Genomic DNA, 20,537 nt, shown 5'->3' with positions numbered 1-20,537 from the left:
AAGTGGTGTTTATAGAAAGGCAACTGCATGGCTCATATCTTTCAGAACTGTAGACAAGTGGCAATTGCTCTTTTTGCACCAGGCACCAACGTGGATCCTCCCTGTCACTGGCATACCTCAGCTGAATGTAAGCTGTTAAGGTCAGTGTAGTATGCTGCTCAGGATCATGAGAGAAGAGCTAAGCCAGAAGAGCTCTAGCACGGACTGGGTGTGGGCTCTCAGCAGCGGCAGTTTGTAAAATTTCTTTCCCCAAGAACATTTCAATTCTTGTTCCTTAGAAGTTGTAAGACTATCCTACTTGGAAAGATTAAACTTTTGTCTATAATGTCACTGTCTCTAGGGTCCCTAACACTAATAGGAAAGCTTTATTAGAATTGCGTAGTTAAATGAAAATGCCCATGGACTTGGCCTCTATTGATTTATTTGGTGTGTTCTGTGTTGGATATAAAAGCGCAACTTGGCAAGCGAAAGGGTTCGATTTGGCTCAATCTGCTAGCAAACAAGCTGCGTCCAACAAATATCCACCCTCAAGTTACAGAGGTTCAGCTGTGAATAAGGTTCAAATGAATCCTGGCTAAGAGTGTAAGCTGTGTGCTGATTGGCTGGGGCTGGTCATCAGGATAGATAAAAGGCAGGACTACACTACCGGAGAAGCTTGATGCTGTCACTGACCTAGCAAACCTGTGTGCTACGGAGACGCGTCAGTACCATGAGTGGGTGCCCGTTTCTAGGAAAGAGTGTGGGGTAAGTGTTTTTCTCTGTTCAAATGGAGGGGGACTCTCCAGCCTTACTTTATAGGCAGCTAAATTTCTAGCCTTAAAAGTCACCTTACTTATTATTCTCTTCACTTATTAAGAAACCAAATAGAATTAGTAACAGGATCTCGCAGTTGCTGATATTGTTGTCACTGTGTTTTCTCAAGCTCTTTTTTTTTTAAATGTCATTTTCTAAAACTGCAGCTATACGTTGGAAAATTTATCTATAGAAGGCAATGAAGAAGACAAAGCACAAAGTGGTGTAAACAGAGCTGGCAGCGGAGGACTGATCTACGGGAACTACTTGCAGGTGGGTGGAAAGTCCTCACTGGAATCAGCTGCTGTTGGGAGCCACTACTCTCGGGAGGCAGGGAGGCAGAGGCAGGCGGATCGCTGTGAGTTCGAGGCCAGCCTGGTCTACAAAGTGAGTCCAGGATGGCCAAGGCTACACAGAGAAACCCTGTCTCGAAAAACAAAAACAAAAACAAAACAAAACAAACAAACAAACAAAAAAATTGGCTCCATTGCCTTTCCCTTGCCTGTCTTTTCTTAATCATGGACAGTTTTCTGAACTTTAGGGCTTCTTTGTTCATACAGACCTATGTCCTTTTCAGTTTGCTATAGCACGTTAAGGGGTGCAATGTGCCTCACTAGAAGAGGTGAGGCAGGAGCAGAGAATTCTGTATGAGGACAGATGATTGTGAAAGATAAACTCTCGTGAAAAGAGCAGGCAGAGTTTGCTCAGCATGTATACAAAGATGTGGCTAGAACCCCAAATCACTGTAAGAAGCCACCAAATAACAATGAGGATGTAAGCTGAATAAATTACGATTAAAAAAAAAAAAAGGAGAAATGTTAAAGGTACACAGGGCTTTCTCAAAATTATTAGTATATAAAAGTGAGCATTCTGTAAGGAGTTTGGATGTTATTTTAGTTAATTTTCAGCTTGAAATTTTTCAGATGGAAAATGGCTAAACTCCTCATATTTTCTTAGATACGTTTGTAAAGATGAATTGATAAACAATGTAAGAACCTTCCAGAAGCATTTTACCGGGAGGCAAGGAAGGTACTGCAGACTTGCAGCTGGCCAAGCCTGTGGTTAGCTTCCCACCACATTCACTTTAGTGCAGTGGCATTAGCTAGGACAATGCCATCACACTGACTGTTCCTAAACAGCAACTGCAGTTATATATATATACACACACACACACATAGGTATATATGTATATGCATATATAATTAATTTATTCATATTACATTTAAATTGTTATCCCATCCCTTGTATACTCCCATTCCTCCCTCCCTCTCACTTTCCCACTACTACCCTCCCCTATGAAATTGCAAATTTAACTTTTTTTGATGACACTCATTTACCATTTGGGGAAGAAAAAAAAAAAAAAAAAAAAAAAAAACAAATTGAAGTTTGAGAGTTTGAGACTTTGGGAGACTTTTTTCCCGGAAACTGTAGATGGCTTTTTTATTAGTGTGTTATTTCCATGATTCAAGATTTGAAATTGTAAAATCCATCTTCTCATTCTCTTATTTAAAGTTGGACAAGATTTTGAATGCACAAGAGCTTCAAAGTGAAATAAAAGGAAATAAAATCCACGACGAACACCTTTTTATTATAACTCATCAAGGTAAGCTGCCAGGGCCAGAAACAACTAACTAGTGTTGCAATTATTCCTCACAAATAATGCAATCACTCTTTCTTCTGCAAGGTAGTACAAGCCCAAGGAATATTTGATAGATACTCTTAAGAATATTTTGTGTGATACAAAAATATAACAGGAACCTGTCTGGGCTTTTGTCCATCATCTTTGTGTTCCTTCACTGCAAGTTAGATTGGACAGGACTCCAGTTTTGTCCTTAATTCAAGAGAGACTTTTCAGCTTGTGGAATGTCACAAAGGATTTGCAAGCAAAGATGCCACTATTATTTTTTTTATGGAGCACTGAAAAATCTACTTTCCAGAAATAAGTTCTAATAATTTATTAAAATCCAAATAATTTTATAAAAGTGTAGTATTAAGCAGAAACACATAGTTTGTATAGTTGGTAACATTTATCAGAGTTTCTATTTCTGGATACTAGTGTTCAAGCTGGCAAGTGTGCCTTCATAAGGGCCTTGCACTCTTATGTGCACATTTTCACAAATATGTATATTAATAGGCCCATGATCCACAAGTATTAAGAATCCTTACTGTCCAGTTGTCAGTTCTGTGTTATGTTGTGTGTCTGTCAAGGAGTTCTGCTCCAGTCAACACACACACATTTTCCTTTCAATGAGTTCTTGCCCTTTGTCTGCAGCAGGAGGCTGACTCTCTGAGAAGACAGGGGCCTGTCAATTTGCGATGTGATCAGTATGAGGTTTTGCTGTTGCTGTTTGATCCATAGGCTATCTGCTTTCTTACCTGTTTTGGGATCCCAGTTCCCTAGATTTTTGGAAACAAAGAATAGCCAAATCTCAGCAACCTCAAAGCAAGCAAACGACAAAACAAAAACAAAACAACAAAACACTACTTCACCAATATATGTCTTTTCAGTTTTGATCTAGGTTCATCAGTGGAGGGAGAAAGCTGAGCAGCAGGCATCCATATAGGAAGCGAGAATTCTTTGTGTGTGCCATACTAAAAGACCTAAACAAATATGTCTATGAGGAGGAACCACTGTAATAATAATAAATACATGAAATAAAGTAAAATATCCAATATATCGGAAATTCAAAACTTAGAGATAGTTAAATTAAATGTTTGTTTCTAGCACAAATATGGGTCCATGCTCACATGTGTCAGTTTTAAAGTTATGTGTTATAACATGTAGTTAAAATTATATGTCCTATAATTGCAGTCAAAGGGGCACCTGTAACTTTCTAACTGACTTTTTAAAAATTACAGCTTATGAACTTTGGTTTAAACAAATCCTCTGGGAACTAGATTCTGTTCGAGAGATTTTCCAAAACGGCCACGTAAGTGTCAATGTCATTACACCGATCAATTTTGTCTACCTTTTAAAAAACATTTAGAAAACATAAACTAAACATTGTAACCAATACTTAAATACTGAAGCTACTTAAGAGTTTTTGGAGATTCTTTCTAAGAAGTTTCAACATATTTCCAGTCTTCAAGTCCTTTTCAAAGACTCACTGTTCTCTTTAAGATGCTGTTATAAATGTGGTCGATTACATGAGTAGCAATGATAGTTGCTAGCTGGTAACAGAACTCTATTTCTACTTAGAATTACCTATAGCAAGATAGGTGGAGGGAAAGCAAAATGGGTTAGATGAGAGAATTTAAAAAGGAAGTGAAGGAAAGAACGGGGAAAGAGCAGGAAGACAAAGATGAGAGAAGGCAGAACAGCACCCAGGGGCCAGAAGTGCAACTGTACCATCCATCTCCCATCTTCTTCCTCCCTTCCTTCCCCCCATCCCCCATCTATCTCTTTCCTCTTCTTTCGCGCCCTCCTCCTCTCTCCTCTCTTCCCCAACGTCTACTGCTCTCTCATGTGAGTACAGCACCATGGCTTGTCAGTGTCAACCTGGGCTTCTAGTGTAGACTAGGTGAATAGATTTATTAACGTATCTAACCTTTCCCTAGATGGCTCTCTGGTGCGCTAAGCTTTTTTTCTTACAGAAACATGCTTTGAAATCAGAGTAAGGTGTTCTACTGGATAGCTTCTAGCTTGCATCCATGTAATTTTCTACTTTTAAGAATAGAAAGAAGCTGGCCTTGGTGGTGCATGCTTGTAATCCCAGCATTCAGGAGGCAGAGGAGGGAGGATCTTCGTGAGTTTGAGGCCAGGTCTACAAAGTGGGACCAGGGCAGTCAGGGCTAACAATGGAAACCCTGTCTCAAAAAATATACAACAACAACAACAAAAAAAAAAAAAAAAAAACAAACAAAAAAAAAAAAAAAAAACCAGGAAATAAACTACATTTTGTAAAAAAAAAAAAAAATCTTCTATGCAATTCAGAATTGCTATTATCTTAAAATATTTATGGAAAATGTTAGTTCTAAGTACCTCTGTTAATATTTACACAAAAGCGATAGCAGTCCGTTGTCTTAAATAATCTATTCTGTATCTTCTCAAAAATCCAACCAATTACTCATGGTTTTTTTCCTCTCCCACCAGGTCAGGGATGAGAGGAACATGCTCAAGGTGATGACGCGGATGCACCGTGTGGTGGTCATCCTCAAGCTCCTGGTTCAGCAGTTCTCTGTGCTGGAGACCATGACTGCCTTGGACTTCAACGATTTCAGGTGTGCACCTACAGTTTAGAATGCAGTGGGTTCCCTAACTCATTTCAGTTCTATAAACGTGTGGCATAAAGGAGAAGCCTGACCCATTAGCACGCAAAGGACACTCGGGGTTTTGATCACAAAATATTTAAGAGGTGGTTAAAAACATTTCATGACTAGTTTTTAGATATGAAACTAGATGATGCACTAATTTCATACAACAAAGGAGTCCTATCGGGTGTAAACTGGCTTAAATAGCCTACACTATGAAAATATAAGACATAATAATAGTCTAAAATAAATATTTCAACCAAAATGTCATTTTCATTATATATTGTCAGTTTTAGCTCTAACTTTCAAAACACACAAAGCCATCTGTATATGTCTGTGCATTTATATCTGCATCCGAATATGGACTTGAATTTTTTTTTTAAATTAGAGAAGAAAATTTCTCAAGAAATCTAAACTGAGTCCATCACATGGTGTAATATGAAAGTTAAAAAAAAAAAAAAAAAAAAAAAAGGAGTCAAGTTATCTGTGATAGCGTTAAAAAAAAATTAGAGTCCCAGCATCACTTAGGGGATTTGCAAGGTGTAAGAGTTTTGATGGTTTAGTATCATCTCTAGGCCAGTCAACATTTCAATGTTTGTAGTTATGCTATCTCACGGATGCCCTGCTAGGCAGGGGGATGATAATATTCATCATTAGCACTGGGAGATGGGATTAAATAATATTTGCATGCAATCTTTTGCCACTGTGGAAAAACACCAATTTCTGTCTGTTGTTTTCTTACGAAGGAAAAAGTGTCACACAAATGCACACTATTATTATGTGTATATTTATTCAATGTTTTCTTGTGAAAAATGTATATAATGTATCATGTCTATAAATTAATATATACTAAAATATTCATTACACATACTAAAATGTATGGCATTTCATAGCTATTGAAACTATGCACTTCAATGTGGTCCACAGTGTCAGTGATGTTTAAGCACCCCATGTTTCTTATTTACATACGGAGCTCTTTAGGTAGAATTCCCCCGGTGGCTGTCTGCTACTGCTAGTTGTGACAAACTCTCTCTTTGGAAGGAGCCATTCCAGGAAGAAACAATCTCATCTTGTCCTTGCTCTTTCCTTTCCTCTTCACGCCTATTCTCAGAGAGTACCTATCTCCAGCATCGGGCTTCCAGAGTCTGCAGTTCCGGCTGCTGGAAAATAAGATAGGGGTTCTCCAGAGCCTGAGAGTCCCTTACAACAGGAGACACTACCGCGATAACTTCGGAGGAGACTACAATGAGCTGCTGCTGAAATCAGAGCAGGAACAGACACTGCTGCAGCTGGTGGAGGTAGGAGCATATGAGTGCCCCCACCCGGGAGCGCTTCAACCTCTTGCTAATACAGTGTCAGCTGTATCAGAACTCTCTAACACTCTTATCAAAGTGGTGCTACTTTCATGGTAAGCAAAGATAGAAACAAAAGAACCTGCTAAACTTGCAATCAAGCTTACTAAAACATTTACATGGTTAAGAATCTTATTGAGAAATTCTTTTTAATATATTTTATTAATTTATTCATATTACATCTCAATTGTTATCCCACCCCTTGTATCCTCCCATTCCTCCCTCCCTCCCATTTTCCCCTTACTCCCCTCCCCTATGACTGTGACTGAGGGGGACCTCCACCCCCTGTGTATGCTCACAGGGTATCAAGTCTCTTCTTGAGAAATTTAACAAGATTTCTATAATTGTATGTCAATACCTAAGCACCCTGTCATCTCATTGAATTATCCTATCAAATATCCCTAATGAGAAATATTCAGTTCGCTGATGTCTTGCCTTGATTGTGCTTGATTGTTCAGTTAACTGTGTTTCTCTGAAATGTAGCGTAATTGAAAATCTATACTGAGAATTTTTTACTGATGAAACTACTAAGAATGTCCTCTTCAAGAAAATTCCCTCCTTATATAGTTTTTTTTTTCTGGGAATTTATAAATAGTGTCTAAGATTTGTCTTGATTTTTGTCACTAAGCTTTGCTCTTTGCAAGTTACACATATTTTTATAGAGTTATACCCCGTTCTTTAATCTGGGTGTTGTAAGTGTGAATCTAGGCTACTATTGTCTACATCTTACCGAAAAAAACTTATTAAGGCTTAGTAAAATAAATAAGAAGTTACTTTCAAAACTAAATGGAGGCTAAGTAAGAAATGATAGGTGTGTATAAAATCATTTTGCTTTCTAAGCTACAAGGTGATTTGTAGTCTTGGAATGATTCCAGGAGGGGCTGGCTAGATGGCTCGAAGGCTGGAGAGCACTTACTGGTTTTCCAGGGATGAACAATTTGGTTCCATATACCAACATAGGGTACCTCACATGGTGTGTACAGCTCCAGGACGTTTACTGCTATCTCCTGGCCTCAGTAGCCACTGTACACACATGTGCAAATCCACACGCAGATAGATATACATGACATTCAAAGCAGAAATAAACTATATAAAGTAATTATTTAATTATTTTATTTTAAAGCGAGTGATTCCATATTTCAGTGTCTTTGAAAAGGATAAATTGTATCTTATACATATCACACTTTTATATTGCTTTAAAATATGCATTAAAATTAATCAGAAGTCAGTAAGATGGTGTCTGGATGTGATCACAGACTCTAGGAGAAGATGCCTTCATTCTGCATGATCTGAAGGGTTAACTCTTTATGATGGTGCTCAGAGACTCAGCAGACACAACATAGTGAGGCTATTTAATACGTTAGCACAATGAAGGGAAAAGACAAAGTTTTACAAGTAAACTAACATGTTTCTCAAAATTATAAAGACTTATTAATAGTTTGCATGTACCATTTATTCACATAAATAATTATTTACCTAAGGCATGGCTGGAAAGAACGCCTGGCTTAGAGCCACATGGATTTAATTTCTGGGGAAAGTTTGAAGAAAATATCTTGAAAGGCTTGGAAGAGCAATTCTTAAGGATTCAGGTAAGTGTGAATTCGTGCCATTAACATACTGTGAAAAGAATTAGAAACTTAACCCATAAACTGTGTACTATTTTCATAATGTTCTTTATAATGTGCTTTTTATGAATATATCTTCTTGGGCTACATACATATTACATGATTTATTTAGCTTTCTCCAATGATATAAAAATGGTGCTAAATTAAGACCTTTCTTATAAAAATATTTTTACATATTGTAAACAGTATTGGTATAAATTTTATCCTTATGGAAAATTGTATATTTTTATCAATTCAAGACACAACCAGCGTAGAAGAGAGCAAATAGACAAATATATTTGACCACTTAACTTTTCTTTTGCTCTTGTTTTTGCTATGTCCTCTTCATTGGCCACAAGACCAATTTGCTTTTTTTAAAAAATGAGGTTATTTCTGAATTTTATTCCTGGGTCTCTCACTCTGCCTTCATGGTTCATCTTCTCTAGTCACTCAACTTGCCATCTTGAGATGGGGATTTTAAAGCATATACTTTAAAGTTATGTGATATGGGCTCAACTTTCCTCTTAATGGTTGACCTCTGTGACAATGAATGTTACTTAACTTCTTGCATGACTTTTCTTGTAGGCAAAAATAGAAAGTAAGGGTATCTACCCCCAAAGGATTATGATGATAGATTCATGTTTTGAAGCATTTCAGTGACAGTTGGGCTACTTATGTCTTTGTCACCCATCTACCCCTCATCCCACTGCCTTTATACCTCCTCACTCACGAGTGACATTCACATGTATAAATCTAATAACCACTCTCAGCGACATGCATCATGCCCACAGCTAATTCTCTAGCTCTTCTCTCTCTCTGTCTCTTTAATTGGTCATTTCACCTTCTGCCTCAGCTCTAGGTATTCACCAGTGAGTCTCACACATTTATCTCCAGCTTGAATGTCTCCTGAGATTTCAGATCATGTACTTAACGTTCTACTTGGTATGTTCTCTTGGTCCTTTAAAAATAAGCAAAAAAAAAAAAAAATTAAATAGAAAAATTCCTTCCCATGAGCCCTCAACTGGACCCACTCTTCTCAGAGTTAAGAATGTTTTCTTGCTAAGAGTCTTTAATTGTCAAGTAAGACAAGTAGTAGTGGTCTTTGTCACTACTCTTCTTCAACTTTTTACTTTTAAAAAAGGTTTAAAGATTTGTTTATTTTATTTTTATATGTATGAGTATTTTGTCTGCATATATACTATATACTATATATTACATATTACAGATTATATATAATGTATAATGTATATGTGCTCCAGTTGATGCCTTCAGAGGTCTGAAGAGAGTGCTGGATCTCTGGGATTCGAGTTTACAGATGGTTGTGAATAAAGATGTAGGTGTTGGGAACTGAACCATCAGTAACAGCAAGTATTCTTAACCACCAAGCCATTCCTACAGTCTCCTCAACAATATTTTGGAGGGGAGCCTGAATACTGCCAGATTTTATCTTCCACTAGATCTCACATCTCACATATCTGTTTCTACACCTTTCACCATGACTCAAATGCAGATTTCTATTAAAGCAAAACTTTCTTTACTGTCCCATGCCTTCCCCATTGTAGGCCTTCCAGTTCGTTCTCTGTTCTGCAGTCCAAAATGCATGCCTGATGACCTCTCCCTCCTGCCTAAAGCCTCCTGTGCTCCCTTGCTGTTTTCAAGAGAAAGGTAGACAGCTGTAACACAGACCCTAAGGCTTTGTATATCACACGGTCCAAACCCGCTGAGCTCTGCCCAGTAGCTGTGCTCTGTGCTCTGTATCCTCCCAGTTTAAGATGTTTATCACCAGGCAGAGCTTTTCATCTTTCTTACTGCTGTCACTCTGATGCTCCTATTCCTGTATAGTGCTGTCTGTGTTTTTAATGCTGTGCTTGGGTGACTAATTGCACCACATCTTATTCCTGTAAGATAATGCATTTGAAGTGAGGTAATTCGAATGTTTAATTACAGTTTTTAGGTGTCATTTTCCTGTGAACCTTTACTTAATAATCGAATAATCTAACCCACAGGGTACTTTCTCAGGTGGACTGAGGATGACTGGCTAGCTAATCTGCTACTGCCCTATTAACCAATAGTAAATGAAACAGTGGGATAGGCAAATAAAGTAGACTTTCTATAACCAGTCAAAAAGATAGCAGCTGAATAAAAACATGATACAAACTATTTTTAATAAACTGTACCTATAGTCTACAATAGTCAATATAGAATTAATAGTTGTTCTGATTTTCTGTTTTCTAAGACTTGCATCACCTCTATGTTAAATGATTATTATTTAAAACAAGTTCAGTACAGATCACTTGTAATTCATTTTAGTCCATCTCTAATGGTTTTTCTGAAGAGTAGATGATATTACTGAATTATTTAAACATAAGTAAAAGGAAAGAACAGAAAGCATTTAGAAGACTCCTACTTGTAAGACGTATCTTCCACATTGGAGCATCCGTGCTAACAATGTACTCTCGAGGCATACCCTTCTTGCAAGCTGAGACTCTAGTTCTCCTAAGGGATGCATTCTAAAACAGCAGTCTGCTCTCTTCTTTGGAAGAATAAAGTGATATTTTTTCCCTTAAGGCTAAAGAAGAGTCTCAAGAAAAAGAGGAACAGATGGCCGAGTACCGGAAGCAGAAAGAGGTTCTGCTGTGCTTGTTCGATGAGGAGCATCATGAACATCTAATGAGAAAAGGTAGGTGTGCTGTCCTAAGGGACTTACGCCTCAACCACATACGCGTGAGGACAAAAAGTCACAAGACTGTGTGTCAAGCCCAATTTGGGGGAACTCAGGCAAGAATTGTTTACTTACTTAGAGAAGCAAGAAATGGGTAAATACTATGTCTGGCAGGCCTGCATTAACCAGCTTGCTTGTTCAGTATAGTTACAAGACAGTAGTCAACATTTCCATATTGTATGCTATATATGTACTGGTGCCAAGGGAAATTCTTATTGTAAGGTATTCCAAAAACTTTTTAGAATTTTCAATTCTAAAATTTTAAATATTAAATTAAATAGTTAACTGTTCTATGTGGTTTTGGATTTAAAAAAAAAAAAAAAAAAGCCAATGCTGACTTTAAAATTTTGTTCCTTAGCTTGAACGTCATGATCTGTAGGTCTTAAGGGCAAATTAATATATTAACTATATAATTATTATTATACATATATATTATTTTAAACTGTCAAATATGTTAAGTGGTAAATTAGGGCAGCCCAATACAAAGAATAAGTCGCTCCCATGACCCATGTATTTTTCAGTTGAACCCATACAGTGATTCACTCCTCAGAAAATAACAAGATTCACTTCATTCCCTATTTGGTCATTTTATTTTATCATACAGAGTATGATACAGAGCGTAGCAGTGGCGTAGGGTAGCACCAGTCACTAGGCCCCCTCATCTGGAAATCCTCGGTGAAGCATGGCTAAACTTTTGTTCTCACGATGAGGGCAAAGCATTGTTTTAGCTTACCGGCTTCACTCTAGGAAACCAATTTGATGTGAATTAGAAAACAGCCCCACAAGTTTTGGTTTCTTTTCAGATAGAATCTTATTGTATTGCCCAGGATAGCTTTATATCCATGATCTCCCTGCCTTTGAGTACTGGGGATTGTAGATGTGCACCACCACACTCAAAATAAACCAACAGACTAAACAACAAATCACTTTCAAGTAGGGGATGAAGTGAATCTTGTTAGGTTTTGAAGAGTGAAGCACTGTATTTGTTCAACGGAAAAATACATGGATCACAGGAGTTTCTTATTCTTTATATAGGCTCTAATATACCACTTAACATATTTGATAATCTAAAATAATCTATATGTTTAATGTTAAATTTATCATGATTAATATAATTAATATAAATAATACGTCATATTATTATATAAACAATAATTTATTTATAAAATAAATTTAGTAATATATTTATAATAATATGAATAATAAATTTAAATGATTTTATAATATATAATATTAAATAGATATAAAAATATATATAGCTACATACTAATTTGCCTTTCAGAACTGTAGATTATTAAGATCAAGCTAAGGAACAAAAATTTAAAGAAAAATGTTGGTCTCTGCCTCTGAAAACACATAGAACATTTAACGTTTGAAGATGATGATTCAAATTAATATTATTGTCTTAAATTACCTATCGACTTGAGACTTGCTGTGAACTCTAGCTCAGTTGTAAAAGTTCTTGCCTACTGGATGTTAGGGCTTACTGCTCAATCCCTAGCACAAGGAAGGCATTCTAATGCTGAAACCTTGCTGATATCCTACAGGTGAACGGCGGCTGTCGTACCGTGCACTCCAGGGAGCTCTGATGATATATTTTTACAGGTAAAAAGAACACTAAACAAAACAAAAAAGGGAAATGGAAGTGAAACTAGCAAGTAGATATGGAGGATATATCAAGGATATCGTTTATAAATTGCAATCAAAATTTAATATAGTAATTTTATTTTGGGGAAAAAAAACAGAGGATACTTACTTTAAGTAACAATTCTGATGTTCCTCATGTAGTGGGCTGGTTTTATTCATGTGTTAGACAACCCAATACACATTGTCTCTTAATTATAAAAAGTACTGCGTGTGTCAGTCATTAAGCGGCCCAAAGGCCAAAGGTAATCTTTCCTTAGAAAGTTGGAAGCCAATGAGATTGGTGAGTTGGTAAGGGGACTTGCCACTAAGCTGGACATCCTGAATTTGATTCCTAGAACCTCCATGGTAGAAGCAGAGAGCTGACTCCCTCAGGTTACCTCCTGTTCAAAGATACTCCATCCATTGCGTGCACGTGCCCTGCATAAAGACCACATAATAAAAATTAAATGAAAAGTGGGTGAATGAAAATGTCTCATAAAAAAGTTGTCTACTTGGTCAGTGGTTTCATGTAAAATTATCCTTACTGTCTATAATGTTTTCAGGGTCGGCTGAGTGTTCACTTTTCCCATGTGGCCCATGAATGTGTGTTCAGGCATAATGATTACGGTGACAAACAAGTGGCAAGGGGCTCTTTATAGAATGCTTTATTTGTATGTTTTAATTTTGTACATTCTCTGGGATCTGTTTCTTCAGAATTAGAAGAAACAAAATCTTTTAGTGTTCTTTTTTCCTCCTATTAAAATAAATGGATATTCTAAGTGCAAAATGTTTCAAGAATGTTTATGTCTTAGATGGAAAAAGAAATCCCAGCACACTAGGGGGCATAGGAACCATCTATGTTTTCACTGTTTAGTATCTGCTTAGAAGTGTTTGGTTGCCTTTAGCATTCTATTTAAGATACTGTATATGTCTCCCTTTTAATAAGACAGTATCAGGCAAGAGTTGTTGGCTGGTTACCTCGTACATATTATATGGAACTTTCTAAACTCCACGCAAATGCTGGGCATTGAATAGTGTCATTCCCATTTTTTTGTGTTAAATAACCAAGGACTGAGATGACAATGTGAAGGGTGTACAGCACCTAAGTACACGGAGTTGACTGGAAGGTGAGTAGGGCCAACACACAGACACTCTGGCCTGCCTGGATGCACTGGGTTTTCTTAATCAGAGAGGACTTCCTACTGTTGTTTCCTGTAGGGAGGAGCCTCGATTCCAGGTCCCTTTCCAGCTGCTGACCTCGCTTATGGACATAGACACGCTCATGACCAAATGGAGATGTGAGTCCTCCTCCCTCAAGTCCCCTTACCCACACCCTATGCCTTTACCACAAGACATTTCAGGGATTTTTAAAAAATGCTTTAATTTATTGTAGAATGAAAAGGAAAAGTGAGCATTGTGTCAGTTTTTGATATATAATGTTTTCTCCTCGTTCCAATGCCTTTAAAATAAAATCATTTGCTTTATTTTGTTTTATTGCATTAGCTTTTAGTAAACTTTCGCTTGGTTGGTGAAATGATGGGTTTCCTCATGATCTTTACATACCCAGACATCAGTGTCCTTTATATCCTCCCTGCCACCAACATCCCCTTTCTGTCTCCTTCCTATCTGGTGCCTTCTTCCCTGCACAGGGCCCTATTTGCATGTTCATGTAGGTGTTTTTAAAACTAGACCCGAATTAGAGAACACATGGAGTATTATCTTTCTTACCCCTCAGAACTCTCTCATTCCATATATTCTCCATCTCTCCTGGGTCTTGACTTATATAACTTAACATGGTGACCTTCCAGTGTATAATTTCCAGTATTTTTATTTTTATTTTTCCTGGAGGAAGGGTCCTACTGAAAAACAAATGAGAAGGACCCATGAAAGTCCTTATGTGGCCCTTTCTTCTAGTTACTGTTCTCACAGGCTAAATGCAATGAAGGATGGATTAAAATGCACATAGCCTAAGCCACACTGGTGCTAGGCAACCTGATGGTCTCATCTGGGGTTCGTATTTGACCTTTCCATCTGGCTAAGTGATATGTTGTCAGCCTTTGCTAAAGCAATCACCATTACCAGCCCTTTGGTTTTAGAGCACTGCGGAGCTAATGGCAGAAGAAATATTCATGCAGTCAATTTGTATGTTTGTCTAGATAATCATGTGTGCATGGTGCACAGGATGCTGGGCACCAAGGCTGGCACTGGGGGATCCTCAGGCTATCATTACCTGCGCTCAACTGTGAGGTAAGTTGGGGCTTCTCATCATGGTTGAAGTCTGCAAGTCTTGGTGTCTGTAGGTCTATGCATATCACTTTGGAAAAGTTACATTTGCTTCTGTCTGAACTCTTAATAGCACATTCTAGTTAGATGCCAATCTTCCTATGGAAACTCAAGGTAATTATATAAAATTCTTAGTTAAAGAACTTTATCCTTGTCATCCTGTGACAAAAGGTAGGTCTGATATCATTGGCTGCTGAGTCAACAATGGTGTAGAGTAGTGGTTCTCAACCTGTGGGTCGTGACCCCAATGTCCCTTTCATAGGGAGGGGTCCCCTCAGACCATTGGGAAAAATAGATCTTTACGTTGCAATTCATAACAATAGCAAAATTACAGATATGAAGTAGCAACAAAACTAATTTTATGAGCGGGGTCACCACAACATGAAGAACAGTATTAAAGGGTCACAGAATCAAGGAGGTTGAGAACCATGGTTACAGAGGACTTAGTAATGTTTGCATCTAGGAGGAAATGTCTTCAATTCATTCTGGTGCAAGCTTGTTTGTTTGTTTGTTTGTTTGTCTCTTTGTTTTTATTTTAATTTGCTCAGATTCTATCCCGAATGTTATCCCCTCACTTGTATCTTCCCATTCCCACCCTCCCTCTCTCTTCTGCCCTACTTCCCTCCCCTAGACCTCAGACAGAAGGGTACCTCCTCCACTACCATATGCCCACAGCCTATCAGGTCTCAATGGATAGCCTGCTTCCCCTTCCTCTGTGTGGCCGCCAGGCCTCCCCACCAAGGGAGAAGTGATCAATCTGGGGGCACTGGAGCTCATGTCAGAGGCAGTCCCCATTTTCCCCACAACCGTGGAGAATGAGCTGTCCATTGGCTAGATCTGAACAGGAGGTCTAGGCTTACGGCATGCATTGTCCTTGGCTGGTACAACAGTTAACCAAACTTACTCCTTGCGTTCTCATACGTGTATTCTGATTACTCTCACCCTTATGAGTGGGACTCTCTTGTGTCATTCCTATTCATATCAACCTAGTGTCTTCCCTACAAGTACCTTTTCTTTATTCATATACTTTTGCTTGTTTGAGATCCTGCCCACTTAACCACAGCCACCTGTATGGCCCTGGGTTCAGAACTCTTCCTTGGAGCCTGCTGGGCTCACCAGTAATTGCTCACCTGGTGTCTGTGATCCTCCAATGGCCATATGCATCAGTAGCCACCAGATCAGTGGGGAAGGTGGTGACAGACCTCAGGAACCCTTCTTCCATCAGTGGCTGCTGGTTGACAAACCACACTTCTCGTGTAGGCAAGCACAGCTGCATTGAATTCATGAATTGAATGGCTGAATCATGCCCAGAAGATAGCATACCATGGCCCATTTTCTTATCTTTTGCCTGTTATGTTCTTTTGGTCCCTTCTTCTGAGATGTTCTCTAAAGCGGGGCAGGGTGGTTAGAGGTGTCTATTTATGATTTTAGCTCAAGTTTTGATCAGACTAAAAGTGTCACCATTAATCCACTTAATATCTTTGCCAGACAAGTTACACAAGCAAAATTATATGTTTCTTCATGCACCTGTTTTATATTAAGACAAATTCTGACTATCTACAGAATGACTTTTCTCAATGTCTATAAGGAAAGGTCAGTGTATATTCAGGACTTAAAACATGGTAGTGCAGCTGGGCACGGTGGTATACTCCTGTAATCTCAGCACTCTGGGCAGCAGAGTCAGGTGATTCTCTGTGAGTTCAGGGCCAGCCTCATCTACAAAGTGACTCCAGGACAGTCAAAGATACACAGAAAAGCTCTGTCTTGAAAAACAAAAAACAAACAAAACATGGTAGCACAGTTTCTGGGAAGTTTATGTTCTCTTTTTGTGGAATATTAATTTTCACAACACTTTACTACCATGAGAGCTAATGAATAAAATATACAAGTTGAAATTCTTACTATTATGTCTATTCACTTTCCTTTGATAATAAATTCTATTGCAAAAAATAGCCAATGGTTTCTGTACAAAGTAAACACATAGCCCAACCTAGACATAATGAACCCGGGTGATGTTTCTAGGGCATCATTCTCTCACTAACCCTCACAAAGTCCTGCCCAGAGGGCATAAGTAAGCTTTACTTTAAGAGAGATGGACTCTTCAGCTTCGTCTCCATGGCCCCATGTGTGACAAGTGACAGAAGCAGTATTCCAAACCAGATGTAGCTGACTTCAAAGACAAGTGTTCTTCCTCCATAAAACATTACCTGCCTTTGCTATTTTAAAACTACCATTTAAACTAGCTAGCTAACAAACAGAAAGGCAATTTCCATATGGAAACCAATCTATAAATATATAATGAAGCTAAGATGATATTTAAATTTATTAATCCTTCATAGAAGTTACATGACAGCTACTTTGCTGTTAGGAAATATTTGCCAGCGAGCAACTAAGAACTCCATTTTTTATTATATCTTTACATACCAGCCTTTTACAATAAAAAATGAGGTGCCTATAGCCATGTCTCAGCTCTTAAAAGTATTTACTTTTTCTCTAGAGTTTGCTTCTAAACACCCAGATACATCAACTTACAACTGCCTATAATTTCAGGTCCAGAGGGACCTGAAACCTCTGGCCTCACCAGTTTCTGCACTTAAATGCATGTACCCTCATAGATACATACACATAAATGTTATTTAAATAACATATTTATTTAAAATAAATGTTAAATAAATTTGAATAAGGACACAGCCTTAGCTACATGAAAACAATATCACAGTAATGACTCAAGATTTAATCTAGATCACTGTGGTCTGAGTCAAACACATTATTGTTTATAAATATTAATCTATGACTCACTAAAAATTACATAACATTAGTACCTTACAACCTAGAAACTAACCTATATATGATATTTATATGATGTGTAAGATATAATGTTGAATAGTAACTTTTAAGTGAAATAGTTTATAAAAATTATAGAGTAGAACATTTTTTCATATCAAAAAATTTCATAACATGTTTGTGTATATATGTTTCCAGTGGCACATCCTAACATGTGTATGTTTCCAGTGATCCATTCTAACATGTCTGCATGTATATGTTTCCAGCGACAGGTACAAGGTGTTTGTGGATTTATTTAACCTCTCAACATACCTAGTTCCCAGACACTGGATACCGAAGATGAATCCAATCATCCATAAATTCCTTTACACAGCAGAGTACAGTGACAGCTCGTACTTCAGCAGCGAAGAATCGGATTAAGTTCTTCCAAACATCTGTGAAGACTACAGGAGTCTCAGTCTGCCTTTTACCTTATAAATGTTTATGAATAATACATGATTATTATGATGTGTTTGTATATGTAGTTCAGTGACATGCTGTTTTGGTCCAATCCTGGAAACAATTTTATAATCTTGTGTACTGTGATGATGTAAGACTAAGCAGATTAAGCACTGCGATGAAAACTAATTCAGTAAAAATGTCAGCAGCATCATATATAGAACGTGTTGCTGTTAAAACTCAATTTACACTGACACATCAATAGAACCAATTCACCGTCATTACCTCATTGTCTCATTCTTTATAAAGCTTTTTGAGCATTTGCTTTATATTATAGATGCAAAAAAAATACTGTCATTCTGTACAAACATTTATTCAAATATATCTTCAAATAATACATCTAAGTTTTGGCTGTTCATTGCTTGTAAAACATGGCTTTGCTGCGAATCTTTATGAGCAGTGGCAGAAGTCTGTCTGAGCCTGGGGGATAGGATTCTTATTTCACCAGCTCCTAGAACTCAAAGACACTTGATAAATGAACCGCAGAAACCCAGATGTGCTCCCAGAATATGTTACTCCTGGCACATTTGGAAGATGCTCTTCTCTCTTCTGCGTCAATGTCAGCTGTCATAGAGCACTTTCTTCCCTTGCACCATGGCCCCTGAGAATAGCAAAGATGGTTTTCTCCTGCTCCAGTGTCTAAGCTGGGTGTGACCAGCTGTAGAAATAAATAGCAGTTCTATAGGGAGGAAAGAGTTTTCCAACTCACTAAACAGGACAACTGCCTAAGCATCAATCATGTCGATTCCTAATAAAAACATGATGCATAGAGTGAACATCAACTTGGACCTTAGTCTTCATCTTTGAGCTTTGTTTGGCTGCTGAGGCTGCTGACAGCATTTAGTTAATTACTAATGTGAAAGAGACTGCAAAATATTATGTTAATTGTCTGCAGATTCAACATTAGAATTAACAAGTCATTTCCAAGAAGCAGAAGTCCTTGCAAGAAACAGAAACTAAATCAGTCTCAATTAAACATCATAAGGATTAGTCTTAGCTGCTCTGTGATATGTATGCAAAGTAGGACCATCTGTGTCCTAGCTTCTGCATTATGGATCTGTCTACTTTCCAATTTTTATATGCAACAGAAATATAGTACTTTTGCAGACTATTTTTGTCAGTATTCTCTACATAATAATAGCATGCATTTTGTTCTTTGTATTACAGTTAACCTAGAAATGACTTAATAGTATAGAAGGAGCCATGTCTAGATTATTTTGAAATAAAGGAAATTTCACATATAAGAATTGAGCATCCGTGGATTTTTAACACCTGTGGGGTTCCAGGAACTGGTATTGCAAGATTGTAGAAGAAAGATGACCACAGCTTTCAGCTACACTGCTTGTGTGTACGTGGTGTGCATGTGTACACACTCACATGTGTAAGTACATAATAAACAATGTGAGCTAAACAGAGGGAAATACAGAGGCAAATATCATGGGAACTAAAGGCAAAAGCTAATAAATCGGCAAGCTAAAATGTGAATGCTGGATTTGTCCTTTGCTAACGATCTATTGTGGCACACTCCTAGAGAAACAACAGTTTCTGTCTAAATGGGCAATACTTATTTTGTAAACTTCATTTTCTCTCATTAAATAATGAAAAGGCTTATAAATAGATGTTTTATGACTCAAATGCCTTAGGATCCTGGAATAAGTGCTATCTGTCAAAGTATAACTTTCTTTAATAAACTCAATTATTGGGTTTTTATATCTATATTTAGATATAGATATCTAAATATATAAGCTATAAACCATTACAAGAGCCCCCCCAAAGGAGTCAATAATTTCTTTCTTTTCTATCTTTCTTTTCTTTCTTTCTTTCTTTCTTTCTTTCTTTCTTTCTTTCTTTCTTTCTTTCTTTCTATTTCTTTCCTTTTGTTGTTGCTTTCAAGACAGGGTTTGTCTGTGTAATAGCTGTAGCTGTCCTGGAATTCTCTTTGTAGACCAGGCTGGCCTCAAACTCAAAGAGATCCACCTGCCTCTGCCTCCTGAGTGCTGGGATTAAATGCGTGCACCACTAATCCCAGCCTGAGCCAATAATTCTTAATGTAAATTTCAAAGTAATTTGTACTGGTAGTTGCTCCATTAGACCCCATCCCCTTTGCTCTAGGGGGTGGAGACCCACTTTAGTGACAATTCTTAGTGGAATTTCAAAGTCACCACAAAGTTGACTCATTCAACACTTGCAATGGAGACCTTGTGAAATCATTTCCAGGGTCCATTGGTGAGTTTAGTAGGAACTGTAAGTAGTAAATGAAGAATTCACCTGCTCTGCATCTGGTTTTCTAAGGCAGGAGCATCTATAATGCAGTGTAGATGAGTCATCACTCGTTTACAGAGGATGCAAAGTTAGAAACAGGCCTCTCCCTGGAGCTTATTTGAAAGAATTCACATGCTATCTCACAGGCACTGAGAAGTTTAAAACTTCTGAATAAAATGGTCATTTTGGAAATATAAATCTGGGAAAATACAGTAGACGCATTATTATAGCATCTTTCACAGCCATCTGGATTCTGCTCTGGAGATTATAGACTGGGAACCACGAGGTAAAGGTCATTGAGTTTCGTTACTAGTAAAGATTATTAGAATCAAAGGGAGTTACTCATACCAGGCTTTAATAAGA

General features: G+C 37.6%; 1 protein-coding gene across 1 annotated transcript; it reads left to right on the top strand.

Annotated features, from left to right (window-relative positions):
• The first annotated feature begins 709 nt into the window (after positions 1 to 709).
• Positions 710 to 18,256, top strand: Tdo2 (tryptophan 2,3-dioxygenase). Its single transcript, XM_051156916.1, has 12 exons — positions 710 to 744; positions 951 to 1,065; positions 2,305 to 2,395; positions 3,652 to 3,722; positions 4,886 to 5,013; positions 6,155 to 6,341; positions 7,877 to 7,984; positions 10,568 to 10,679; positions 12,269 to 12,326; positions 13,566 to 13,645; positions 14,504 to 14,594; positions 17,681 to 18,256. Exons 1-12 carry the CDS (start codon positions 710 to 712, stop codon positions 17,832 to 17,834), a joined length of 1,230 nt encoding a protein of 409 aa, XP_051012873.1. The 3' UTR covers positions 17,835 to 18,256.
• The last annotated feature ends 2,281 nt before the right edge of the window (positions 18,257 to 20,537 follow it).

The sequence above is a fragment of the Acomys russatus genome, chromosome 15, assembly GCF_903995435.1.
Source record: "Acomys russatus chromosome 15, mAcoRus1.1, whole genome shotgun sequence".
NCBI lineage: Eukaryota > Metazoa > Chordata > Mammalia > Rodentia > Muridae > Acomys > Acomys russatus.
This window is presented reverse-complemented; position numbering and strand designations above follow the sequence as displayed.

Coding starts and splice junctions, on each gene's coding strand:
- Tdo2 (XM_051156916.1), top strand. CDS start 710: ATGAGTGGGTGCCCGTTTCTAGGAAAGAGTGTGGG. Junction 1,066..2,304: donor TCTACGGGAACTACTTGCAG/GTGGGTGGAAAG, acceptor TCTTATTTAAAG/TTGGACAAGATTTTGAATGC. Junction 13,646..14,503: donor GCTCATGACCAAATGGAGAT/GTGAGTCCTCCT, acceptor ATGTTTGTCTAG/ATAATCATGTGTGCATGGTG.